General features: G+C 40.7%; 1 protein-coding gene across 1 annotated transcript in view; it reads left to right on the forward strand.

The window, feature by feature from the left end:
• SNX31 (sorting nexin 31) overlaps window positions 1-17,343 on the forward strand; it is a 71,141-nt gene extending 53,798 nt beyond the window's left edge. The window contains exons 11-14 of the mRNA XM_011931614.1: window positions 2,922-3,035; window positions 7,717-7,794; window positions 13,974-14,030; window positions 17,054-17,343. Of these exons, the coding sequence (XP_011787004.1) occupies window positions 2,922-3,035; window positions 7,717-7,794; window positions 13,974-14,030; window positions 17,054-17,149 (345 nt within the window). The 3' untranslated portion in view covers window positions 17,150-17,343. The remainder of the gene's footprint in view (window positions 1-2,921; window positions 3,036-7,716; window positions 7,795-13,973; window positions 14,031-17,053) is intronic.
• The last annotated feature ends 10,555 nt before the right edge of the window (window positions 17,344-27,898 follow it).

Raw genomic sequence — 27,898 nt, forward strand, 5'->3', positions numbered from 1 at the left:
CCGCCTCGGCCTCCCAAAGTGCTGGGATTACAGGCTTGAGCCACCGCGCCCGGCCACTTTTTTTTTTTTTTAAGAGACAGGGTCTCACTCTCTTACCCAGGCTGGAGTGCAGTGGCACAATTATGGCTCACTGCAGCCTCAACCCTGTGGGCTCAAGAGATCCTCCTGCCTCAGCCTCCCAAATAGCTGGGACTACAAGCATGTGCCTGTGCCCCGCTAATTTTCATTTTTTGCAGAAACAGGGTCTTGCTATGTTTCCCACGCTGATCTTGAACTCCTGGCCTCAAGCAATCATCTACTTCACCTTCCCAAAGTGCTGGGATTACAGGCATGAGCCCCCATGCCTGGCCAGTTTTACTTTTTTGATGCTTGCTTTTAAACTTTCTTTTCTTTTTTTCTTTTTTCTTTCTTTATTTTTTTGAGACGGAATCTCGCTCTTGTCGCTCAGGCTGGAGTGCAGTGGTGCGATCTCGGCTCACTGCAAGCTCTGCCTCCCGGATTCAGACCATTGTCCTGCCTCAGCCTCCCGAGTAGCTGGGACTACAGGTGCCCGCTTGCCTTAATGAAGTTGCAGAGCAGTCTTTAAGGCTAATTTAGCCCTTTACGCCTTCGCTACCATTCTTAAGGCTCTACTTGACATCTTGTCTATTGTCTCTCTGCTCTGGCCGATGGGAACATGAACTCTTTCCATCCTTGTTTGTGAGCTCCTGCAATTTCCAACCTACTGCTTTCCAGATGTTCTTTCCCCAGCCTCGTGTAGGTTTACTCTATACACACACAGATCATTATTCAGCCAAAAATCTGTCAGAAACTCTCTAGAGCTCTCGCTGTGTTTAAAGCCCTAGTCTTTGGTATTCTGCACCACAAATTCCAATCTCAACTTCTTGAAACTTTTATCCTTTCTCCTCCACTCATTGAGACCCCTGGGCTCTGTTTGGGTTCCCAGTCTTTGTGTTATATCCTGGAAACCCCTTCAGGTAGTAAGCTGGGATACTTACGGGACTCACTTCATTTGGTTTTCCTTCTCTCTGGGTTAACAGTGCTGCATTATCTGTTGTTCAGTGTCTGAAAACAGCTGTTTTCCAATTCATGTTTTGTTGTTGTTGTTGTTGTTGTTTTGGAGATGGAGTCTTACTCTGTTGTCCAGGCTGGAGTGCAGTGGCACAATCTCAGCTCACTGCAACCTTCACCTCCCAGGATCAAGCAATTATCCTGCCTCAGTCTCCTGAGTAGCTGGGATTACAGGCACCAGCCACCACACCCAGCTAATTTTTGGTGTGTTTTTAGTAGAAATGGGGTGTCACCATGTTGGCCAGGCTGGTCTCAAACTCCTGACCTCAAGTGATCTGCCTGCCTCAGCCTCCCAAATTGTTGGGATTACAGGCATGAACCACTGCACCCAGCCTCCAATTCATGTTTTAACTGATGCTGCCAGACCAATATTTCTAAAATATAAATATAATTCCTGTTTTTTGGAGACAAGGTCTTGCTATGGTGCCCAGGCTGGTTTTGAACTCCTGGGCTCAAGAGATTCTCTTGCCTCAGCCTGCCAAAGTGCTGGGATTACAGGCATGAGCTACCATACCTGGCTAAAACCTCTTAAGGAAAATCTGTTGCCCTTGGGATAATGTCTATTGCCCCCTGGGGGAAAAATATCTTTTTTCTTACCCTATTTATTTTTTCTGTACTGCATATGATCTGCAGGAAGGGATTCTTAGCTTATAAAACCTGTAAGAGTTAGGGCTCTTTGGTGGCAAGCAATAGAAACCAACACATTGGACTCTAGTGGAAAATGGGATGTGTTGGAAGGATATGGAGTAACCTACAGATTCAAAGGAAAAACTGATGCAGAGGTTTTAGAAAGTTAAGAACCAAAGGAGCTCAAGCTTTCTAAGAAATAGGAACTCTATCAGTACCTACCATTTGGGTCTCTCTGACTGAAATAACATGAGAAGCAGAGAGAATTACTTGTCCAGTTGGCCTGAAATTGAGTCATATGCCACCCTCTGACTTTTCATTCCCTGACAGTCCTACATAGATAGCCAACAATGGAAGAGGGATGGTTTTCCCAAGGGTATTTGAGACTCCATTACTAGGAAAAAGAATGATGGATGCTGCAAAGCAAAAATCACAGATGTTGCCTACCAGGCTTTCAGGATCTGGTCCTAAGCCTCTTCTCATATCACCCTCCATGCCTTGGAGCCTGTGCTACAGCGACACGCATGGTCCCTTTCAGTGTCTCCAATATGCCTCAGGACATTTGCACTCACTATAGTATTTCCTCTTTCAAAAATCACCTCTCACCTCCCCTACATACCACCAGAATAAAACCACCACAACAAACTTGGGTAGTTTCTACCTCTGCTCAGATGGCCCTTCCAGGGAGCCTTCCTTTGCCCTCCTAGCCTGGGTTAGGTGCCCCTCCTATTTACTTCCATAGACCTGTGTTTCCTTCCTAACACTTAACTATTAATATATCAAACTGTGGTGATTTACTTTCATGGCTCCTCCATAGACTGATACCTTCCTGGAAATAGGAACAGTCTCCCTCATTTTGATATTTTGCCCAACACATTAATGTGCCTTTTTTTTTTTTAGAAATGAAGTCTCTCGCTCTTTTCACCCAGGCTGGAGTGCAATGGCGTGATCTTGGCTCACTGCAAACTCTGCCTCCCTAGTTCAAGTGATTCTCCTGCCTTAGTCTCCTGAGTAGCTGGGATTACAGGCGCCTGCCACCATGCCTGGCTAATTTTTGTATTTTTAGTAGAGACGGGGTTTCACCATGTTGGCCAGGCTGGTCTCGAACTCCTGACCTCAGGCAATCTGCCTGCCTCGGCTGGGATTACAGGTGTTAGCCACCACATCTGACCAATTAATGGGCATTTAAATTTATATTGAATATAAAATATTTTCCTTTGTAGGGAACTCTGCTGGATATGGATGGGCCCCAGAGAACTCTCAACCAGAAGTTAGAGCTCAGATTTCAATACAGTGAGGATAGTTGCTGGCAGTGGTTTGTTATTTACACCAAACAGGTGAGTTCTCAGGGCAGACCTTGAACACCCTCTGTGCTGAAATGCTGTCTTGCTTGCTGGGGTGGACGAAGTACATGACCCTAACCCAACTAGAGCAGGACACTAGAGTATTCTATGTACTCTCGTTTTGGACTGTAATACCTTTTATTTTGTTTTAGGTTTTGTTTTATTTTACAAGTCACCATGGCCTTTGTGTCAGTTAGAAATGAATTTAGTTACCAAGTAATAGAAGATTCAACCAACAGTGGCTTAGAGCAGAAGTCCATAGACTTTTTCTTAAAGGACCAGATAGTAAATATTTTAGGATTTGAGATCCATACAGTCTCTGTTGCAACTGCTCAACTCTGTTAAAAGCAGCCATAGACAGTATATAAACAAGTGGGTCTGGTTATGTTCCAATAAAACTTTATTTATAGAAACAGATGGTGATCTGGCCTTGTTTGCCAACTCCTGACTTAGGCAATATAGATTTTTATGATCTCAGTTAATAAGAATACTGAAGGTAGATGATACTATTCTCTTGACCTTTTCCAAGCAGATAGAAAGCCACTGGTTGAGTAGCCCTTATCCCAAATGCTTAGGACCAGAATTGTTTCCAATTGCAGATTTTTTTTTTATCTTGAAATATTTGCATATACATTCATGTAGTACATAACTTTTTGGTCAGTGACAGCGTGTATATATGGCAGTGGTCCCATAAGATTATAATATAGTATTTTTACTGTACCTTTTTTATGTTTTTTTTTTTTTTTTTAATGTTTCACCTTTTTCCTGCAGTACCTTTTCAATGTTCAGGTGATACACATACTTATCACCGTGTTACAATTGCTTCAGTATTTATTCAGTACAGTAGCACACTGCACAGGTTTATAGCCTAGGAGTGGGAGGCTGTATCATCTAGCTTAGGTATATAGCAGGCTCTACCATCTAGGTTTATGTAACTACACTCTATGTTGTTTGCACAATGACAAACTTGCCTAATGATGCATTTCTCAGAACATACCCCCATCATCATTAAGTGATATATAACTGTATATAATGAGATATCTTGAGGATGGGACCCAAGTCTAAACATGATTCAATTATATTTCATATACACCTTAAACACATAGCCTGAAGGTAATTTTATATGATATTTTAAATAAATTTGTGCATGGAACAAAGTTTGTGGACATTGAACCATCAGAAAGCAAAGGCGTCACTACCTCAGCCACCCATGTGGACCATCTGTGGTTGTTGTTGGGCATCACCATCATTCCCGACTCTGAATTTATATGCTACTGATAAGCAATCCATTTCTTATACTTATTCACATGTGAATAATCGACAGTAGAAAATATGACATACCATTAATACAGTGAAAAATTATGTGTTCAGGGTAGCTAATCAGCACAATAGCATCACCAGAATACTTGTATCAGCTGTGAAACCTGTGAAACAACAGTAACAGAATCTGTGCTGTGTACCTGGATTTTGACTGTTACTAGTCACAGGAGGTCAGGTGTGGAATTTCCCACTTGTGGCATCATGTAAGTGGCTCAAAAAGTTTCACATTTTGGACTTTTGGATTAGGGATGTTCAACCCATATCTCTCTTATCTGGAAAGCAAAAATTTTACCCCAGAAACCTCCAGTAGACTCCCTATTATGTTTCAATGGCCAGAACTGGATCCTATGACCACTCCTAGCTGCAAGGGAGTCTGGGAACCAAGCGTCTAGCAAAGAGAAACAGGCTTTATGATTGGCTTAGAGCAAGCATGAACCATTGCCAGGGGCTGAGCACGTTATTGTCCCAAACAAAATCAGGATCTCTTAGGAAAGAAGGGGCAATGGCTGTTGGGTAGCCAACTATCCATGTCTACCATAGGCTTTTAACTAAAACTGGAGTAGAAATGCTAAAAAAGAGAACATCTAAACACCAAATCCAATTGAAAAGTCCTTTTTACTAAATTAAGCCATTTCAAATTGGAACCAAAATTGTAGATATTCTGAAATGGAATCAAAATAGTGAAGTACTCTTTGCATCAATGTCATATTCAACTTGAGTCTCTGGTGATCAGGCTAAGTTCCATGGAACATTCTGGTTCAGAAACCAAGGCCCCTTTCGACTCTTTACTCTAGTATAGTTGAGTCATTATATCAAAGTCCTCTGAAAACATGAAGTACTAAACCGAAATTCTAGGTTAAAGAAGTGGGTCCTTAGGTTCACCTTAAATATGAAACATCTTTAGGGAAATGGTAGACTGGTTTGCTGAGGTAAGATTGTCAGTCACTTGGAGAGACACAGAGAGATTTGGGTAGTGAAACTACCTCCCAACCTCAGAATGCTAAGTGCGGTTAAATTTTACTATGATTTTTAAATCTAGTCCGTAGCAAATGAGTTTAAACCACCACAAAGAGGTGCAATAAACATTCTTTCAAAGGATTCCTACTAAGGTCTTATTTCCCCTGGAGTGTGAATTTTATTGATGTACACCCAAGGGCTACTTTTTAAGAAGTTATAATTTTTATGGATATATAATAGTTGTACATACTTAAGGGCTAGTTTTGCAAAATTGGAGATGTGACTTGTGTGCTTTGCAAATACAAATGAGGGCTTGGGCCCAAATCTTTTTGTGACCTTTTAAATGAAATCTGAATCCTTGGCCAGAAGCGGTGGTTCATCCTGTAATCCCAGCACTTTGGGAGGCCAAGGTGGGCAGATCACTTGAGGTCGGGAGCTTGAGACCAGCCTGGTCAATATGGTGAAACACCATCTCTACTAAAAGAACAAAAATTATCCTGGCATGGTGGCAGGCACCTGTAATCCCAGCTACTCAGGAGGTTAAGGCAGGAGAATCCCATGAACCTGGGAGGCGAAGGTTGCAGTGAGCCAAGATTACACCACTGTGCTCCAGCCTGGGTGACAGAGCAAGACTGAGTCTCAAAAACAAAACAAAACAAAACAAAACAAAAAAACACACAACTCAATCCTATTACTTTGTCTTTTTAAAATTTTTTATTCATTTTCAATCTTTTCATATTTAACAAACCTGACAGTTTATAGCAGAGTCCTGGCCTATGTACTTGTGTACATTGTATAGGAATATGGAATTGGTCTGCATCTTATTGGACACTGTTAAACATCCTACCTAGGTGCATTTGCTCAGGGTTTTGTTGTTTATTTTATTATCTGGTTTTGCATAGGTTACATATATGACATATAAACAGGGCTAGTTCTTAGCCAAACTAGGAAGTCAAAATGTTTGCACAAATGCCACATCTGTTAATTCTTTTGAAAATTGATGTCAGTCCTTTTTTCTCCTTCCCTCTTTTCCCCTTTTAAATAAAATTAATTCCTATCATGCTCTACACCCCTGCAAGACACTGAGAACTGTATGTAGCCTATTTTCCCTCTAATTCTGCTTTCTGTGTTGTCCCCTCCAAGAACTTTCTACTTGGCTACCGCCCCAGACTGTGCTTTCTCTCACTGTCTCCTCCCTTCTCCTTTCCATCCTCCCCTCCAACACAGTAACCAACCCTGAACACAACACTGCGCTAAGGTCTTATAGCCTCAACGTTCATTGTCAGTTTTCCCAAACCTTAGCAGGGCCAAAGGAGAAAACAGCAAGCCAAGAATCAAGAGCAGGACAAGAGAGAAAAAGGATTAGTGGGAAAGGAGCAAATGGGAAAATCATAGGGAACCTTCAATTTTGCTCATAGTAGTGCAAAGCCTGGAATAAGGAAGCCCAGCTTTTGTGTAGCAAGATGTACAACTGTGAGTGTCTTGGCACCAATGATGATTAAGCCATGAAGGATAGTGGAGGTGACAGTCAGTCTAGAACATGAGTGATTAAAGATACTAGAAAAATAAGAAAGTGGGCTGGATGCAGTGGCTCACCCCTGTAATCCCAGCACTTTGGGAGGCCGAGGCGGGTGGATCACTTGAGGTCAGGAGTTCGAGACCAGCCTGGCCAACATGGTGAAACCCTGTCTCTACTAAAAATACAAAAAAATTAGCTGGGCGTGGTGGCGGGCTGAGGTGGGAGAATCGCTTGAACCCAGGAGTCGGGGGCTGCCGTGAGCCGAGATCGCAGCCACAGCACTCCAGCCTGGGTGACAGAGCAAGACTCTGTCTCAGAGAAAAAAAAAAAAGAAAGAAAGAGAAAGAAAAAGAAGAAAGTGAAGTGAAGAAAAACAGCTAACCTTTTGTTTCAAAAGCAATAAGTTGCTAATATATTCTTTCAAACAAACCAGTTACTATTTATGCTCAATAGAGGTCTCTCAATAATTATGTATACAATGTCTGGAATTAAATATAGGATTGACCATCATCAGTTCATCTCATTATAATAATAATAATTCGTTTTTATTGTTTGTTGCTCAAAAAACATGATCTGCTTACAAAATAATAGAAAACATGGGATGCAAGGGGATGAGTTTTAAGAGGAAAAATATTAATAGTCAGATCCTGGACATTTTTCATTTCTTTAAAAAATTTGCTGTAAATATATCCACATAATTGAGAAAATTTATAGTTACTTCCTAATTGGATCTTAAGAAAACTTTAACGAAGAAATCTAAGTTCTTGAATGTGTGTTATTGGAGGGCAGAGCTCAAAATCTGCCTTGTGGTGTGAGGAAGGAAGGAAGAGAGTGAAGATTTCTTCAGTTACAAGAGTTCTTTATTCCTGCATTTCTTAGGCTTTTTTGGTGAGTAGCTGCTTGAAAAAGATGATCTCAGAAAAGATGGTAAAGCTAGCTGCTAAGAATCCAGAAATGGTGAGTGCTCTTATCTGTGTATATTTTTCACTTTACGTTCCCACCATCAGCCAACAGTTGGAGACCAATCTACACTCATGAGCTCTCCGGGCCAGCAGGTCTGGTCCTAAAGGGAGGACTCCAAACCATAGAAGTGAGCTCTTCTTCCCACTGGTAGCTCAGTGCTCAGGATGGCAGGGCAGAAGGAAGCCTGTCTTTAGAATTAAAGTCATTTTTCCAGTAAGAAGTCATCTTTGGGTTACTGAGAATTCTAACCCTCGACTTTGTATTGTTTTATTTCAGCCTTCTCTGACATGGAGGCTTTCAGATTTATTACAGAAGCTACATCTTCAATTCAGGGTCTTGAGGGGGTCTTTAACACAATGGGGATGATCTTATTATAAATTTGTCTCTAGAAAGAATCCATAGCTTCTTGATAATTCCATTGTGCCAAATGAAAATGCCTTTAACAGTTGAGAGGAGTAAAATAAACTCTCAAAGCTATTTTTTTCTCAATATAAAATTAAACTTTATTGTTCTAGTGTACATTTATTTATTAATGGCCTAGTAACTCATCAAAAAGGTTGGTGAGAAGGCTGTGAAAAAATTAGATTTTAAACTGTTTTAATTGCCTAGTCATCGTCATGATACAAGTATGCCCCAAACAAGACAGTACAATTTAAGAACTTAATATATTTTGTTGTGGCTCTATGTTTACATTATTCTTCAGTGCATTTGCTTGACCAAAATTTTAATGATGTCTTCATAAACAGAGCGCAAGTTTTATCTTTGAAACATTACCTAAAGCTAACTAAGCTAACAATACATTTCTTTTTTCCCTCATTTCTTCTTACTAGGATAAAACTAGCACTATTTAATCTGCTTCTGGGGACCATCTGCCTTATTTATGGGGCTCATTTGATTACAATTCTCTCCCCTGCTTCAGATTCTTTAAGATGATCAAAATCTTCAACTCAGAACCTGCCCTGAAAAATATAGACCTCTGTGTCCTAGTCCATACACGCCTTCTACAAGTGCTATGTGTCAGTTTTGACTTGGTGTGTTTCCCTGGAAAACAAGGGAATGTCACCATGGTACATTTATATGGTTTCCTTGAGCCACAGAATGACTTCAATCGACTGTACTTGTGAGGGCGCCCAGCACTCAGGAAGAGTTCAAACACCAAACTGTCTGTTCTTTCTACCTTCCAGGTTCCATTCTACCCAGAGCTTTGTAGATAAAATTTGAGATTAAAATGCAGACTATCCTTACAAAATCCTCTTGGAAACCCAATTTTCAAAATGAAACGTCTGAACTTTTCATTCCAAGAGCCAAAATAAGTAAAAAAAATAAAGAGTTTCTGGAAATAAAACGTGTTAAATATTTAGATAAAGCAATAATGTGCTGATATTGCTAACCTCAAAGATAAATTACGGATTTCAACTCATGTGCAAACTCAAGGAATATAGTGTGGTTGTTTTTCTTGAAAACTTTAAATGGATTACTACTTTCTCCATTTTACTGAGTTACAAGTATTTCCTGAATCAAGTAGCTTACACTTTATTCATCCACATTTGAGAGCACTTCTCCCTTTTAATGAGGCTACTTTTGTTAATTACTTTTTTCTTTCTTCTTTTTCATGCGTGCAATAATCTCAGCCTAAGAGGGTCCATCCTGCCTGAGAGGTTGGATTTTATTATACTACTATTTTAAAAAGAGTTTCCTTGGTTCTTTTACTGCTTTCATTTACTACTCTCTAGTACATTTTGAATTGTTTGATCAACAAGAGGCAGTGAATTTATTTTCCTTGGAAAAGGTACGTTCAGTTCTAGAAGAAAGAGAAATAATTACAAAACACAACTATTTTCTTAGAAAAAAGCTGGAAAGTCAAGTAAAGATCAATGTTAACTAAAGATGTCACCCACTCTCTTAGACTAAATTTGAATGAAAACATTAGAAAAGTTTCCCAGCCAGGCACGGTGGCTCACGCCTGTAGTCCCAGCACTTTGGGAGGCACACACACATATATATACAATTTTTTTAAAGACAGGGCCTTGCTCTGTCACCCAGTCTGGAGTGCAGTGGTGCAATCATGGCTTACTGCAGCCTCAACTTCCCAGACTGAGGTGATTCTCTTACTTCGGCCTCCCAAGTAGCTGGGACCACTGGCATGTGCCACCACATCCAGCTAATTTTTTATTTTTATTTTTATTTTTTGTAGAGATAAGGTCTCCCTATGTTTCCCAGGCTGGTCTTGAGCTCCTGAGCTCATCCCACCTCGGCTTCCCAAAGTGCTGAGATTACAGACAAGAGCCACTGTACCTGGCCCTTAAAGGCAATATTAACCATAAACCAGAAGAAAAAAAAAAAAGTGTAACATTCTTCTTACAGCTATGCTCCTGTACAAAAGCTTGAATCAATTTCCTTAATATTTGCTGCTCTTAATTAGAGCAGAATTATAAAGGAGTTCTTTATTTAAAAATAAAGCATATTAGTTAGACTTAGGTTTTGCTGCATATAATAGAAAATAGAAGACAAAACAAGTGTCTTAGACACAATAAAAGTTTGTTTCTCTCTCATCTAAAAGAAGTTCAGAGGTAGGCAGTCTAGGGCTGGATGGTGGCTCCATAATATCAACACAAACCTTTCTGTTGTGCCATCTTCTGTGTGTGGCCTTCACCTCATGTCCAAAATGGCTGCCAGAACATTCATCATTACATCCACATTCTAGGCAGCAAGTATGAGGAAAATATGAAGCAGGGCTTACTTCTTCTCTTTAAGGAGGAGTTTCAGAAGTCTCACACAGAATGTCCCCTGCGACCATTGGCCAGAAGATAGTCACATCACAGGCCCACGCCTAGCTGCAAGGGAGTCTGGTAAATGTAGTCTTTTAGCAGGGTGTGTTGTCTGTTCAAATAAAACTGGGTGTAATTACTAAGGACGAAGGGCAGAATGGATAATGGAGTAAACTACCAACAATCTCTGCCGTTTAGAGAATTCCAAAAGACACCAAGAAATGAAAGTCAATGTATTTTATGCAATAGATGTGTTCCTAAGGAATTTCTGAAAGTGCATTATTATTGTTTTACATATTGAACCATAATCTGGATATATGAGATGTACCTCAGGAGCATGCTGGTGAATAATTTTCTGACTTAAAAAGACTTTTTTTTTTTGACAGGCTCTGTCTCCAGGCTGGAGTGCAGTGGTGCAATCTCAGCTCACTGCAACCTCCGCCTCCCAAGTTAAAGCCATCCTCCCCACCTCAGTCTCCTAAGTAGCTGGTACTATAGGCACACACCACCATGCCTGGCTAATTTTGTATTTTTGGTAGAGATAGGGGTCTCACTATGTTGCCCAAGCTGGTCTCAAACTCCTGAGCTTGAGCTCAGCCTGTCTTGGCCTCCTGAAGTGCTGGGATTACAGGTATAAGCCACTATGCCTGGCAAGAAACAATTTATATTTCTAATAATCTATACCTAGTTTGTATATTTTTCCCTTTGATTTTCTTAAAAGTAGATCTGATCTCAAAATTAGTTTCCCTCAAAAATGGCAAAGAACAAGACGGCTTTCTGATTTCTGATTACCTTTCACCTCTCACTCCATCCTCGACTACCATCACCAGATGTATTTTTCCCTCCATTCTTCTTTCCTTTTAGGCAAGGTGAAACTATTGAAAAGGCAACTGGCAATTTAAAAAATGTTTCTATTATATGGTGTGGAGGGGAAACACCAAGGGCAGTGGCCTCTGATATCTGAGGAATGTCAGCCTTTTGAAGAGCTAGTCCAATATAGAAAATGGAAAAACTGAGTATGGCCGTCAGGATAATGGTATGAGCATAGCAGGAGGACACAGTTTTAGAGAGTCGGGGGGAGTGATTATGTTATTAACAGAAACTATTCTATTGATGAAAAAGAAAGTGTAGGAATACTGCATTATGAAAAAAGATTTGCTTGTTTCCCCAGCTTTAGTTCCCCCTAGTATATAAAGTATTGACGGTCTTACTGCAACAAGTCAAGGAAGCTGATTATATCAGGAATTGCTTAACATTTGTAGTGGTTCTATTTTATTTACTTTGACATAGGGGTCAGGAGGGGAAGGAGACTAGGAGAGAGAAAATTCTGAGGATTTTCCTCCAAGTTCTGTATTTCATGGCTGCAAGACTCTTGACAGACTCTAAGGTAACATTGCAAAATAATAATAATAGTAGCAAAACACATAAGACATCAGAGTGTTAATTTCTCATTTACCAAGACTTAATAACTGGTTTTTAAAAAAATATTGAGGCTGGGCACGGTGGCTCGCACCTGTAATCCCAGCACTTTGGGAGGCCGAGGCAGGTGGATAACTTGAGGTCAGGAGTTTGAGACCAGCCTGGCCAACATGATGAAACCGCATCTCTACCAAAAATACAAAAATTAGATGGGCATGGTGATGCATACCTGTAGTCCCAGCTACTTGGGAAGCTGAGGCAAGAGAATCGTTTGAATCCAGGAGGTGGAGGTTGCAGTGAGCCAAGATTGTGCCACTGCATTCTAGCCTGGGCAACACAGCGAGACTCTGTCTCAAAATAAAACAAAATAATTGAAATAGGCTTGAATATGTGAATATTTCCATTAAGAATACTAACCTAAAGGAAGTCTTATGCACACCTCCTTAAAGCAATTGATTTTACAACAAAGTTAACCATAGTTAAAAGGTAATGTGTTTTTGCAGTGTCATGTTATTTAGCCCACTTATTTTGAAATGTCTCAGTCTACATTCTCATAAGAAGTAAGCAATAATAAACAATTAATTCACTCTTTCATTCTGTCATTTATGAATGCCTGTGTGTACCGTATGATGGCTAAACCTGAGGATCCAGGGTCAAAGAGCTACTATGTTGGAGGAGAAAGGCAATTAGTACAGAGATGTTGACAATTGTAGAGTGAATAAATACTGTGCCCTGTTTGAGTTACATACCTAATGCACAGTTGTTTAATAGCAGTTCTTTTCTTTCCCATTAAGAAGAATCTAAGTACTCTTTCCCCAAAAAACCTGGCTAGGTGGTGTTTACTAGGTGTGCCAGGCACTCTGCCTTTCCAGATTCACTCCCACTCTGCTCTGTGCCCTGGGAGACTGTGTACTGCAACCTTACCCTCAGTGGGGTAACTCAAGCTTGTCCAACTCACAGCCTGTGGGCTACATGCAGCCCAGGACAGGTCTGAATGTGGCCTAATGCAAATTCATAAACTTTCTTAAAACATTGAGTTTTTTTTTGCGATTTTTAAAAAGCTCATTAGCTATGTTACATGGGGACCAAGACAATTCTGTTCTTCCAGTGTGGTCCAGGAAAGCCAGAAGATTGGACATCACTGGATAACTCATTGGGAAACCCAGCAGGAGATTGGAGGCTGGGAGAAAAGTGACAGTGGGGTGTTTATTTCTCCACATTGGAACCTGCTGGGTCTCTGTGGTTGGAATGTCCCTCTACTGAGGGCTACAGCTCCCGTCAGGCAATCTCTCCTCCTTATAGCCACAGCTACTCTCTGGTTCCAGCCACAGCTGCTCCCTCGGCCCTTCAGGCCTAGAGGTGGTAAGAATCCTCTGGAAATCCCCCTCATTGCTAGCCCCTGAGGGCCCCAGTATCCCTTCATGGATTCAATGTAATCCTGCCCACACCTCCGTTAAATAGTTAAACGGTTCCTTCCTAAAATACTCCTCAATTACCCCAAGATTGCACCATCTGTTTCCTGCTAGTATATTGAGTTTACCTTATGTACATGAAGTATATTCAAGTGTCTTGAACTTCGCTTTGATTCTTCGTTTGATTAATGGTGCCTTTTGATTAACCAAAGCCCCACTGGGCTTTGAGTCAGCATATGGATTGCAACCCCAAGAATTATTTCAGGATTTAGAAGGACATTTCATTTCATGTGATGTTCTTTTAAAAGCTTTCTTCAATCACAAAATCCATAGGCAACCACTAATGTGAAACATTAAGTTTTACTTAACTTTTGGGGACTCTTATTTCTATAATATTTAGACCCTGACAAATGAAAGAGGAATGCACAGATGACAAGCAGGTGTACCTGCTGACTGGTAGCCTTTGGGACCATTAAGAGGATTATCGTGGAAGGGAAAATGTGCTAGTTAAATAGATTGTTTGTGTGCTTGCTTCTCTGGGCTGAGCTGACTGACATTTCACTAATCTATTTAGCAGATTGAAGTTCCGGAACAAAGCAAAAGTAAAAAATACCACATTCAACAAAGCCAGGTCTGTGAGTAAAATTATGTAACTGATATATTATAATTTTGATAAATCTGATCTTTTTTCCTCTTTAACCAGTCATCCCACTTTCAATAATAAGTCAGAATTCTGTTTCTCAGAAGCTCCTCTTTGTAGATTGGGCCAATTGGAAGGCCATCACAGAAATATAGTATTTTTATTGTAGCACCCCATAGCACTACCAAGAATTTTTACGTAGAAAATTTCCAAGAGAAACACAAAATTTCTTTGGTGATTTTTTTTTTTTGTACACCCCATGCATTTTTTTGGAGGCAACTCTCTTTCTAGTTTGTATATGTTATATATCTAGTATATTTTGGTCTCATAGGTTTTCTGCAGTATACTCTGTATAAAGCAACTTTTAAGTTTATAAAATACTTGTTTGACCATTTAGGTCTGCTGTGCAGATAATAAAAGAAAAAAATCAAAATCAATGGCATTTTTGAGCACTCATTATTGCTAGGCAGTATTCTAAGCACTTTTATGTGAATTAACACATTCCTCACAGCCCTGTAAATAAGTTGAGGAAATTAGGGCACAGAGAGGTTATGTGACCTGCCAAAGGTTGCACAGCAGTCAATGATGGAAGGAAGCAGGCAGTCTGACCCTGGAACTGTGCCCTTAACTAACTGTGCCCTTACTAACTCTTCCTTTCTAAGTCCAAATCCTAGTGTAGATGAATGAAAGAAAAGTGACTTCTAAGTAGCATTTGAATGGGATTTCTTATTGCTCCAGCACCTGTCACAGAGACTGGTGTGTATGTAAATATCCTTAGTGTATATGTACAGTATTTATAAATATGTAAGTATATAAAGTCCTTTCTTGAATGAATACAGTCAGGGAAAAATAAACTAGCATAAATGCAAAGCATTCTCCTTCATAATCACAGCATTTCTGGCTGGTTGGACAGAGAGAGGAGATAGGAACTCCACTGCTTACTGGCTATGTATTGTTAGGCAGATCCAAAACCTAACTGCACTGCACTTCCATTTCTTTATCTGTAAAATGTAGATGGTAATCACTTCATCATTTTAATGCACCCATTCAGCAGCATGCCGACAGCATGGAGCTGTGGTTCTCAACCTTGGCTGCACATTGGAATCACTTGGGAACCTCTAAAAACCAATGCTTGAGTCCCACCCTCAGAAATTGGGAATTAATTGGTCTGAGGGACCTGGGCAATGGAATTTTTAAAAGCTCCCCAAGTGGTCCTATTATACAACCAGACTTGGAACCATTATCCGAGAACACCAGTTCTCAGTGTGTGGTCCCTGGACCAACAGCATCTGTATCACGTGGATCTTATTAGAAATTCAAATTCTCAGGCCCCAAACCTACTGGATCAGCAGCTCTGGGGGAAGGCCGCAGCAATCTCTTTAATACGCCCACCAGACAAACCTGATGCATGTTCAAGTTTGAGAGCCACTGTCCTAGAACAACAGATAACACTCAGCACAACTGTGATCAGCTCAGCTGTCCTCTCAGATGAGTGGTAACTCTAATACAGGCCAACCTACCTCATGCTGTGACTAGGACCAGCAGGTCAGAAAGAGACCTAATGTCCAACTATATTGAGTTTTAATTTATTTTGCAAACCCTTATATAGACCTTATCCCGAGCCATGAACTGCTATAATTACTTTTTATGTATAACTCTTTTAATCCCAGAAACAGCCAAAGCATTGTTGTTATCCACATAGAGAACTGAAACACAGAAAGGTTAAGTCACTTGCTCAAGGTCACACAGTCAGTTAACATCAGAGCCAGTATTTGAACCCACGCAGTCTTTATTCATTGTTTAACAAATAAAATTAGTTTGTTGCTTTAACCACTCGGGAGTGAGGGCCCTCTATCCAAACAAATCCCTCGTAGAAAAAAAATTGTAGCCCACCTGCCCATTGAGGGGCTCTGCAGTTTTTTTTCACTTTCCGCTTTCCATAACCCTGTCTTTGAGATTTCTTAAGTACTGAAGGCAAATTACTCATTAAAGATTTGCGGTAACCCTAACATCTAAAACGTATTAAGTGTAATACTTTTTTTTTTTTTTTTTTTTAATGAGACAGAGTCTCGCTCTCTCGCCCAGGCTGGAATGTGGTGGTATGATCTCGGCTCACTACAACCTCTGCCTCCCAGGTTCAAGCTCAGCCTCCTGAGTAGCTGGGATTAGAGGTGCACACCACCACGTCCGGCTAGTTTTTGTAGTTTTGGTAGAGACGGGTTTCACCATGTTGGCCAGGCTAGTCTTGAACTCCTGGCCTCAAGTGATCCACCGCCTCAGCCTCCCAAAGTGCTGGGATTACAGGAGTGAGCCACTGTGCCAGGCCTTTTTTTTTCTTGAGACTGAGTGTCACTCTGTCACCAGGCTGGAGTGCAGTGGCACAATCTCGGCTCACTGAAACCTCTGCCTCCAGGGTTCAAGCGATTCCCCTGCCTCAGCCTTCTGAGTAGCTGGGACCACAGGCGCCAGTCACCATGCTTAGCTAATTTTTTTGTATTTTAGTAGAGACGGTGTTTCACCATGTTGGCCAGGATGGTCTTGATCTCCTGACCTCGTGATCCGCCTGCCGCCTGCCTTGGCCTCCCAAAGTGCTGGGATTACAGGCGTAAACTACTGCGCTCGGCCGCCCAACCTCTTTTTTAAAGTTTGTGTGTGTGTGGAATGTGCACTAAAGATTTTGGGCAAAGTTAAAAATGGAAAGTTGCATGGCTTTAAGGGGGAAAGAGGCAAGACACGTAGAGTTAAATGTTACCTGGGTGACATTACAGGGCCCCGAAAGATGCTCAGGACACATCAAACCAGTAGGCGGCGCTCTTCTCAGCCCTAACGAGGGTTTTTACACTCACCCCAAAATAAAGCTTCTACAGAATAAAACTGTTTAAAGTAACCATTGCTTTTACAAATATAATCTTTCTGTTGCCCTTTCAGTACTATTTTAACCTCTGTGACTTTGTTATTGTTATGGAAATGATTTCCTTTCATTTATATTTCTGACCTCTCTGTTTACTTCACAGCAGAAAGACTATTCTAGTTTTCTATCGAGAAAAAGCAAGATTAAGATAGCTAAAGATGACTGCGTTTTTGGAAACATAAAGGAAGAAGACCTCTGAAGAAAACTCTCATATTTTAAAATATCCTTGGAGGCTATCTCAAGACAGTGAAAGAACTTGGGGATTCAGGTGGGCTAGCTACCATCAGTGGAGGAAATTTGACCTCTTCCCATTGTTTTGGCATTAAGATAGACTGTATTCATCAAGATATTATACCACAGCACTCTATAGAAGTCTCAAGATTAGAAAAAAAAGGAACCAAGTTGTAGAGTTAGTTTTTATTTTATTTTTGCACTTCGTCATGACCGTATAGAGTTTGTTTTTAATGTCTCATAAATGACAAGTGGCAAATTCAGATCAACTCATATGAAGCTCATTCTATTTTTTCTCTAAAATACATGTTTATATGGCTTCATGAAGTCTTTTATGTGTTCTGGATTTACATAAATGAAAGTCTCATAAAATGTCATAAATGTATTTTGGGTCAATTTCTAAAGATGTGACTCTTCAACGGAGGAAAATATGGCTCTAAGAAGTGGAATCACTGAAAGAGAAACCTGGGTTTCTCTGATCTATCCACACAGAATTAGAGCAAGGAGGTGATGAAATACTGATTTGTTTCCTCACATCAGTCTGAGCCTACCAGTATGGATGTACTCCAAGTAAAAGGCTGCCCCGTTCTCTGTTTGACCATTGTTATAATTGTATTCTGTCCTTAGAGTACTGAAAGCAGTTCAATAATCAACATGCTATCTGGAATGTTTTAATTTGGAAAGCAATAAGGCCCTGCACCTGATATCAGATACCTTATAAGTCTCTTAGCTTTAAAAATATGTATACTTTCTCACAAGGTTTTTTCTTATCTAGCTTCATTTCTTTTTTTTTTTTTTTTGAGACGGAGTCTCGCTCTATCGCCCAGGCTGGAGTGCAGTGGCCGGATCTCAGCTCACTGCAAGCTCCGCCTCCCGGGTTTACGCCATTCTCCTGCCTCAGCCTCCCGAGTAGCTGGGACTACAGGCGCCCGCCACCTCGCCCGGCTAGTTTTTTGTATTTTTTAGTAGAGACGGGGTTTCACTGTGTTAGCCAGGATGGTCTCGATCTCCTGACCTCGTGATCCACCCATCTCGTCCTCCCAAAGTGCTGGGATTACAGGCTTGAGCCACCGCGCCCGGCCATCTAGCTTCATTTCTGTAATGGTAATTAATGTAATTACGTATAGAATTAAGATCACAATAAAGGAGATGATCAGAGGAATCTGTATAGTGTAATTAGAAAAAGTGCAATATTCTAATGTTCTAACTGGAGTGTATACCTAATTATATAATAAATACAAAGTAATTCTAGTGAATATAAAATTTGTTGATTAAAATTCCATGAATAATCTTTTTGAAATATAGAATATATTAAAAATTCTATAATATTTATAAACATATGCCTATAGCAGTAACTCCTAGTACTGGAAGTTTTTATTTTTAAATCTTAGGCTGTAGTAGGATGTTTTTGCAGAGACTCACAAACATGTCAAATCATCCTAAGTGAATGTATTAATGGACTAGGATCCTCTTCAGATTAAAATGGAAGTTTATCTACTATTTTGCCAATTTAAGAGTAGTCAAGCTCTATCTCTTTTTAATAGCAAACACCTACACAATGGAAGAGGCTATAGAGAAAACAAGAATGCAAAGAATTGTATTTGGGATAAGAAGACACATAAATTGAACTGTATATAACTGCTGTCCTTGTAGGCCAAAAATAGTTTTATGTTGACAATTTCACGTTTCAACTTGATATATAAGAGAGTGAGTAATCCCAGACAACATGTGGCTTGTACTAAAAGTGTGGTATGTGAGCCGGGCACAGTGGCTCACTCCTGTAATCTCAGCACTTTGGGAGGCCAAGGTGGGAGGATCACTTGAGCCCAGTAGTTCAAGATCAGCCTGGGTAACATAGTGAGACCCAATATCTATTAAAAAACAGTAACAACAACAACAACATAGTGTGGACCTGCATGTCAAAGGAAGTCGGGGCCATCAGGAAAGCCCCAAGAGGAAGAGGGACTTTGAAGAAAGAGTAGATCCATGTGAGCAAAGGTGGGGGCACCCTAGAGAAAGGGAAGGATAGTTACAGATGGGAGAATAAATGTGGCATTGCAGAAAAAATGAGTAAACCTGCTCTGTGCTAGTGAAGTTTTAGGTTAAGGGAGTAGTTAGGAGATAAAGCTAAGAGGTGGGATGGATCAGAAATATATGCATATCCTAATGCAGCATCTCCACAATGTATGTAGAGCAGTTTATCCTTTGAGGATGACAAAAACAGAAGCATTTTATTTAATAGTTTTTTTCCAAACATTGAGATTATCATCAGTGTCAGAATATGAGAAGAAAAATACAATTGATGACATGCATTCTACAGTATATAATTATAACATGAAGAATAAAGGAACTAGGGTAGCACCTGATAAACAAAACAAAAATTCAAACAAAATTCAAAACTCATTTTGTAAAATGATACATTTCTTATTAGTTATGTGAGAGAAGAAGGAGCTATTAGCCTTTTTCTGGGATTACTAGGCCTAGTTTTATCTAGGAATTTAGGAGTTTAAATCACTTCTGGATCAAAACACTTGATCATTGCATAAAAAGTCAGAACTTCAGCTGCCAGAGTGAGTTCCCCAGCTGCAGGGACTGGGAGAAGATGGCGAGTGAGACCCCCTCATCGCTCTGGGAGGTGAGGACCTCACCCTGCGGCAGTCCCTGCCACCGGCACAGCTGCCCCAGCACTGGGGAAGCCGTCAGCTGGTGCATGGCTTTATCAGGTAGGTGACTGTTGATATCCTTCAGTAACTGCTAATCCTAAGGGGTGTGACATGGCTTTGTCAATTACCAGCCTTTGTCCACAGATTCACTCCTCATATCTCTGCAAAAATGGTCCCCAGGCAGCCACATTTTCTCCTGCCATGTCTATGTCCACCATCACTTCTTTCCACTTCTAGACATTCATATAAGATTTTACAGCTGTTTATACTCCTAAAATAACTAGCATAAGCAATTTGCCCACAGGCAAACACAACTGAGTTTGAAAATTTCACACAAATCATAATGAGAATAACTATTGGACAGAGGTGATTAAATTGTGGTCAGGCCCCACCGAGCCCCCTTGGACCTATGGAGGGAAGCATTGCAGGTTTGATTGAAGAGCTGACAGCAGACAAACATGCTACAGGGTGTGGCAGTGCCCAGAAGAGTTCCACAATAACATGGAAATGGTTTCTAGGGGATCATGCCACCTGGGGAATGCAAGAAGGAGATACTCATGAGCAGGGAGCCTCTTTGCCCCCAGGACTGACACAAACTGTGAGGTGCTGCTGGTTTCTATAGACACTTGGATGGTGCCCTGTGAACAGCTCTTGACTGACCAACAAGGAGCTGCTCTGTTTATAGAAAGCATTTCCAAAGTGAATGGACAACATCCTCCTGTTTGGAAGGCTGCTGCTTTGATCAAAGAAGGTAAAAACAGATCAGCTCAGTGGGCTGAACCGCATGCTGTTTTTCTTACAGTAATGGAAGAACTGAACAGTAGTAGAAGCCCCCATGTTTGGGTTTTTACTGATTCATGGGCAGTGACCAATGACCTGGCCATACACTCAAGCAAGAGGACAATGGAAATCTGGTCTATTAAAGGAATGTCCATATGGGACATAGCCCTATAGAAATTTGAGGGGTGCATTAAAGGAGAATAAGTCAATGCCCATCAGAAGAACTTCCTCCCCAGGATGGGAAGGTGACTGGAATAGGCAAGCAATTATCTCCGTGTCTGCCCTTGTGGTCGCCACCTGGGTCCCTGAAGGAAGTGGATATAGGAATACTGCAGAGTATTCTCTGCACTTCAGAGTACAGAGATGGGCTGGATCTAAACATGTTCATTTTGCATCCTTGCAGGCACAGAATGCCATAAGAAGAACTGTCCTGTTTGTCAGCAAGAGAGACAGAAACTGCTGATGGCTGTGAGTCAAATTGCCTGGTGGGAAGGCCCTGACCAGAGCTGGCAAGTGAGACTGATGCTGGTAGCCCTGGGGGGCTACAAATGGGTCTTGACAGGAATTAGACACTGACTCTGGACTGGGCTTTGCTTCCTTAGTGGAAGATGAAAATGCTCAGAGCACCATAAAAAAAAAAACAAGAACTGAAGACATGCACGGATTTGTACAGACTACTGCCATTTCTTCAGACCAAGGAACAATATATAAGCCATAATATCTAATGATGAGCAGAGAGATACCTCCTTAGAGTAATAGTTTAGTAATAGAGAAGTAGAACAAGTATAAAACGTTGGTTGTCTAAAATAGGGAGATAAAGTATGAAGGGCTGGCTTACATGCCTTCACGGGTAGGTGCTCACACTCAACATGAGTGCGACTAAAGGAGTGTCCCCACTAGATTTTTCTGGTTTTTTAATTTTTTTTTTTTTTTGGTTGATCCGGGGAAGAGGGGTTGGGGAGGATGCTGATAGCACTATGCAATTCTTGCCAAGAGAGGAGTACACTGGTATAATGACTATAATTTTCTCTTTCTTCCCGAAATAACCAAAATAACCTCAATTTTTTTTTCTCTCCTCTACCTGATGCAATGATCCTAGGACCAGGGCTACAACTACAAGTGCTGGAAGCAAGGATGATTTCTAAGCAAGAAGCTGTAACTACAGTTCTAAAGTTTGTATCTGAATTCCTAATGGGATAATGGGGGCGGATTGTGCCTTCACCTCATCTAAGAAATTGGGATCAAGAGTGAATGCAGCTATGTTCTCTGGTGGCAAAACTAGTTCACTGGTTCTGCACCTGTGTAACCTTACCCTATCTGAATGGCAGTGGACTGAGGAGGAGCTACTTGCTAGACTAGTATTTCTGCCCACAATCTAGACCAGCACAGTGGCAATTCTATGTCCCTTCCAAAGGTGAAAATGTTTGAGTATTAATGGAGAGAAGGAGAAATAGTAGCTGAGAGTAAAGAAAAAAATGGTGATTAATGGAAAGAAATTCAATATTACGTTAACACCTCAAAAGAGTCTCAGAGCAAAAGATGACATGGTGTCTCAGTTCAGTTATTCTAGATGCCTGAAAGGGTGAGGCTATACAGTTGCCAAGACCACTCCTGTTTTTGGCACCTGACAAGATTGAGAGGAAACTTACAAACCTGAGTGACTTCACCCTGGGAGACATTCATACACTATGATGGACTGGACTAATTATTAATTACTACATGGGATTCTAGTAATAAGGCAGTATCTTTTGAATTATATATCCTTTTTTAAAAATTATTTTTCTGTAGAGACAAGGTCTTGCTATGTTACCTAGGCTGGTCTCAAACTCCTGGGCTGAAATGATCCTTCTACCTCTGCCTCCCAAAGTGCTGGAATGACAGGCGTGAGCCACCATGCCTGACCTCTATATTCTTTTGATGTAAGGGATCTGTGTTTGAAAACCAGGGGGTGGCCTGATAGTTTAGAGTAATCATTTAATAATAAAGAGGTAGAACAACTAATTAGAGCATTGGTTGTCTAGAACGGGGAGATAAAAGTATGAAGGACTGGCTTACATGCCTTCACAAGTATGTGTTCACACTCAACATGAAGGGACTAAAGGACTGTCCCCATCAGTGGCCGGTGGTGTTATGATATATATATATATATGTTTTCATCCACGGTTCCTGGCTTCTAACTCCTAAAATCCCTGGGATATATATATATATGTATATCTTGCACACAATATACAGCTTGCACACATCCCTATATGGACATTTAAGCAAATTTTGCATTAAACATTTCAGTTAGAAATTATCGGCTGGGCGCGGTGGCTCAAGCCTGTAATCCCAGCACTTTGGGAGGCCGAGACGGGCGGATCACGAGGTCAGGAGATCGAGACCATCCTGGCTAAATACAAAAAAAAATTAGCCGGGCGCGGTGGCGGGCGCCTGTAGTCCCAGCTACTCGGGAGGCTGAGGCAGGAGAATGGCGTAAACCCAGGAGGCGGAGCTTGCAGTGAGCTGAGATCCGGCCACTGCACTCCAGCCCGGGCGACAGAGCAAGACTCCGTCTCAAAAAAAAAAAAAAAAAAAAAGAAATTATCTTAAGATTACCCTCAAAGTAAATTTGAGACGAGCTTGGTGATCCTAATTGTGGAAAAAACAAGTAGGTGCCAACCTTTGGTGGTAAAACAGTGGCAAAATGTTTCTAAAATACCAAACAAAGGAAAACTACAAAAGAAAACTCAGCAATAGAGGCAAGTCTACCTTCTCAGCTGCTGTTTTAGCTGTCCCTTGTCCTGCAGTGTGCATTCAGTGGCCCATCAGGCAGGCTGAGGGGAGTGGCTTGTGTGGACACAGGACTGTGGAAGATGGGAATTCTCTCCTTCACAGGGTGGTCTCCTTCCTGTCACCCACAGTCCAAGAAAAATGTCAAAAAAGTAAGTATGATTTTCTGTTACACAAAAAAAGACATTTTTTGTTACACACACACACACACACACACACAAAGACATTTCTGTTAACTTTAAAAAAGTATCGCTAACCAATGATTTCTTACAAGGTGGCTTTTAAGCTTTCTAATTGTACTTTCTCCCCACTTTATTGAGATATAATTATATTTTGCTCATAAGTTACTTTATAATAGCTGACAGTTGTATTCTTATGAAGTAAGTTGTTTGTATCACAATTTTAAGAAAAATTAGACAGCTACTGAAAAGTACATGATGTCATTGGTGGGCTTGGGTCTTTGGTCTAGCCCTAGCCCATGTATTTTTCTGTAGGGCAAAGTCTTTAGCTAACCAGATAGCTTTACTTGTGTGATAGCTTGAAAGAAGTTAGACATTCTGTTGATTTAAAGGTGCTGACCTTAGTGATTTTGCACTGCTCCTGCACCAAATGTGGTTTTTTTTCCCAGAAATGTGGGAACACACAGTTGGCTGTCCTTCCTAATGGGTTTTCCATCTGTCCACATGAGCTCATATGTATTTGATGGGTTCCGAGTTGCAGCAGTTGTCTGGGTGGAGGCACTCAGAGCAGCAGGCTGAAACTCGTCCTGAGTTGGCTTTGCTGTGGGCATGCATGCTCTTATTCTCACTGGAAACTGGTCCTGGCAGAATTTCTGGGGAGATCCCCTTTGTCATGGTGTCTAGTGTGCAGAGGAAGAGAAGATGGAAATCTACTACTATATTTGGGTCCTGATCAGGGGAAGTACAGAATTTGATTTTCCAGAAAACAAAAATGCTGAGTAAAACAAGTGAAATGGCAGTTATTAAACTTCTTAGGTATATTGTAAAAGTCAGCTACCTGAAGGCAAATTCTGTTCCAAAATCAGCTATTGAATTGATACCTGGGTGTTGCCTCACAATAGCTGGTAGAGCATCATGCTCTCCAGAGGCAAATTGCCAACAAGTATCCCACTTAAACACAAAGAGAAAGCGATTCCACTACCATGACTTGCATAGCACCACATTAAGAAAGAAAATTGTGGGATGATAAATTAGGACTTATTTTTAATTATTGACTGGATACAAGTCATAGTGGTTAAACCTATCATTTTTATAGGCAACTGGATTTTTACAAATCATGTAATATAAGTATTAGTTACTCTTTTGCAATTAACTATGGGTTGTTTGTGTCCTAGATTCATAGATTTTTTTAAATCCCCCTCCTTTTTTTAACTTCCTCTGTTTTCCCTTTTTCTTTGTCAAAATTAAAACAGGTGACAGGCATGCAGTCCGGGGGTTCACAATGAAGATAGGATGAGGAAATCTTAGCCAGTGAATTCACTGTAGAAAAATCCTAAAACCTTACTGCCCTACTGCAAACTCTTACCTGGGACTTAAAAAATCCTGTTGGGTGACTAACAAAACAAAAACACAAAAAGCAACTAACTCCATTTATTTTGTTAATGTCTCTTGTGACCTGCCAGATAAACATATAAAATTCAGTTTTCAGGTCTCTGAAAAATAAAAATCAGGCCAGGCACGGTGGCTCATGCCTGTAATCCCAGCACTTTGGGAGGCTGAGGTGGGAGGAGCACGAGGTCAGGAGATTGAGACCAACACGGTGAAACCCCTTCTCTACTAAAAATACAAAAAATTAGCCAGGCATGGTGGTGGGCACCTGTAGTCCCAGCTACTCGGGAGGCTGAGGCAGGAGAATGGCTTGAATCTGGGAGGTGGAGCTTGCAGTGAGCCGAGATCGCACCACTGCACTCCAGCCTGGGCAACAGAGCAAGACTCCATCTCAAAAAATAATAATAAAATAAAATAAAATAATTTGAAGTCATTGTTGAGTCTTTTCTCATTCTGTTTGCCTTAAAATAAATGCATAGGCTAAGAGCAATTTGTATTACTTATCTACCTATTTGTTTTTCTTATAAAAATGTCAAAAGTTTCCTTTCTTGCTGGTCACAAGTTGCTGTAGTTTCAATGTATGTGTCCCTCCAAATTTCATATTTTGGAGCTTAAACCCCAAAGTGATGGTACTAAAAGGTAGGGCCTTTGGGAACATGACTAAGTTAAGAGGGCCCTCCCTCATGAATGGATTAGTGCTCTTATAAAGGCAGTTGATGGGAACACCCTAGTGCATTTTGCCCTTTCAACTTCTGCCACATGAGGACACAGCAAGAAGGCACCACCTTGGAAGCAGAGAGAAGCCTTCACCAGACACAGAATCTGCTGGTGCCTTGATCTTGGACTTCCCAACCTCCAGAGCTGTGAGAAATCAATTTCTATTCTTTTTAAATTATCCAGTCTGTGGTTATTTTATTATAGCAGCCTAAATGGAATAAGGCAGGAGTGCATGTTCAAAAGACATGTTTGTTCAGTTGTATTTGCAGAAAATAGTTGTCAGAGTATGACTATATCCTCAAAAGTCAGAGTAGGATAGCCTCAGGCTTTACCCTGACATTGGCATCACAATTTTGTAAAGGTGGAAATGAAACCACAGGATCAGTGTTCTGAGAGGAGGAGAGCAGAACTGAGGCAAAGTCTAATATAGCTCCTGGCATATGTTTCAAGATTGAGCAGGAGATGTGCTTTGCTTCTGTTTCAATGATTGCCAGGAGTTTGTTTTGAGCTAATGTGAGAGTTAAGATCCCTCTAAGCCTAAGATTTCAGTTCAGTTTAAGTCTCTGGGGTAAGTTAAGTTCCATTTTAGGGTTGAAGTGAATCTTTTAACAACACAGATTGCTGGAATCCTCAAATCTCCTCATTATTTGAACTGAATGGTTATCCCAGAGACTTATGGGACCCATATGATTCCTTAACTTTACCTTTGCCCAGACTTAACAAGCCATGAACTATCCTGGTCTCAAAGGAGTTGAAATATTACAAGATTAGAAAGGAAACTAGGGTCAGAAAGGAACTGGAGGGAAGGTAAGATGAGCCTGGACCATGAGCGTTTCTAGTATTATCTTCTGTTACTTTTCCTTGCCTGCTTATAAGCAAATTTATCAAACCATTTGCTATGATTTGAATATGTTCCTCAGAAAGCATGTGTTGGAAACTTAATTCCCAAAGCAGCAGGGCTAGGGGGTGTATAGGACATGAGAGCTCCACCCTCACCTCATTGATGGATTAATGCAGCTTATAAAAGGGCTTGAGTCTTCAAGGTCAATCTCTTGCTCTCTCTTTCATCCTCTGGCCTTCCATCATGGGATGACACAGCAAGAAGGTCCTCCCCAGATGCTGGCCAGCATCTTGATATTGGACTTCCTAGCCTCCAGAATTGTATATAAAAAAGGTATCTTTTCTTTATAAATTACCCAGTCTTGAGTATTCTGTTATAGAAACACAAAATGGACTAAGACACCTATTGACTTCCAGAATTTCTGGTGCTTGTTCTGAAGTGTAAAATAAATGACCAAATACGTGGGCATCATCCCTTCTTACACACTTTGGAGTTTTCATTGACTTTTTCAATGATATTCAACAATGCTCTTTGGTACCATTTTTAGGAACTTTGGAATCCAAGTTCTCATATTCTAAATCCCGAGTAAGATACAGTGTTCTGCTCTCATCCTCAGTTTCACTTTCCATGGTTTTTGTTACCAGTGGTCAACTGTGGTCTGAAACTAGGTAAATACACTACAGTAAGATCTTCTGAGAGAGAAAGAGATTATACTCATATAACTTTTATTACAGTGTATTGTTATAATTGTTCATTAATTTTTTACTGTGCCTAATTTATAAATTAAATTTTATCATAGGTATGTATGTATAAGAAAAAACATGGTACATGTAGTATTTGATACTACCTATGGCTTCAGGTATCCACTGGGGGTCTTGGAACTTATCCTCCATAGGTAAGGGGGGACGACTGTACTACTTTAAAATGCCTGATAGTCATATCTCACTACTCAGTTTGAGATCTGGTGGCCACAAGCATAACTTTGCACCAGAAATCCCCTGTAACCCAAGTGCCCAGAGATGACAGAATCAAGATAGTCCAATTTAGGCATAATGATGGTATGGAAACTACTCATGGACTCCTAGCCTAGGGAGGAAACTCAGAAGTGACGCATAATATATTTCTATGATTATCTGTTTGAAACGCTTAAGTGTTTAAGTTCCACAAAAGATGGGAGGCATGACAGTGCAGTGGAAGATGACCCCTCTGATCTGAACTCTACGCTTGCTTCTGCCTCTAGTTACCAGTGTAGATTTAGGCAAGTTACCTAACTTACATGGTACTCAGTTTTCTCATCTGCAGAATTAGTTGTAAGAGTCTACATGTGTGTTAGATTATTTTTGTGTTTTGTCAATTTGGCTAAGTTGGGAACTACATTT

The sequence above is a fragment of the Colobus angolensis genome, unplaced genomic scaffold, assembly GCF_000951035.1.
Source record: "Colobus angolensis palliatus isolate OR3802 unplaced genomic scaffold, Cang.pa_1.0 Scaffold121, whole genome shotgun sequence".
NCBI lineage: Eukaryota > Metazoa > Chordata > Mammalia > Primates > Cercopithecidae > Colobus > Colobus angolensis.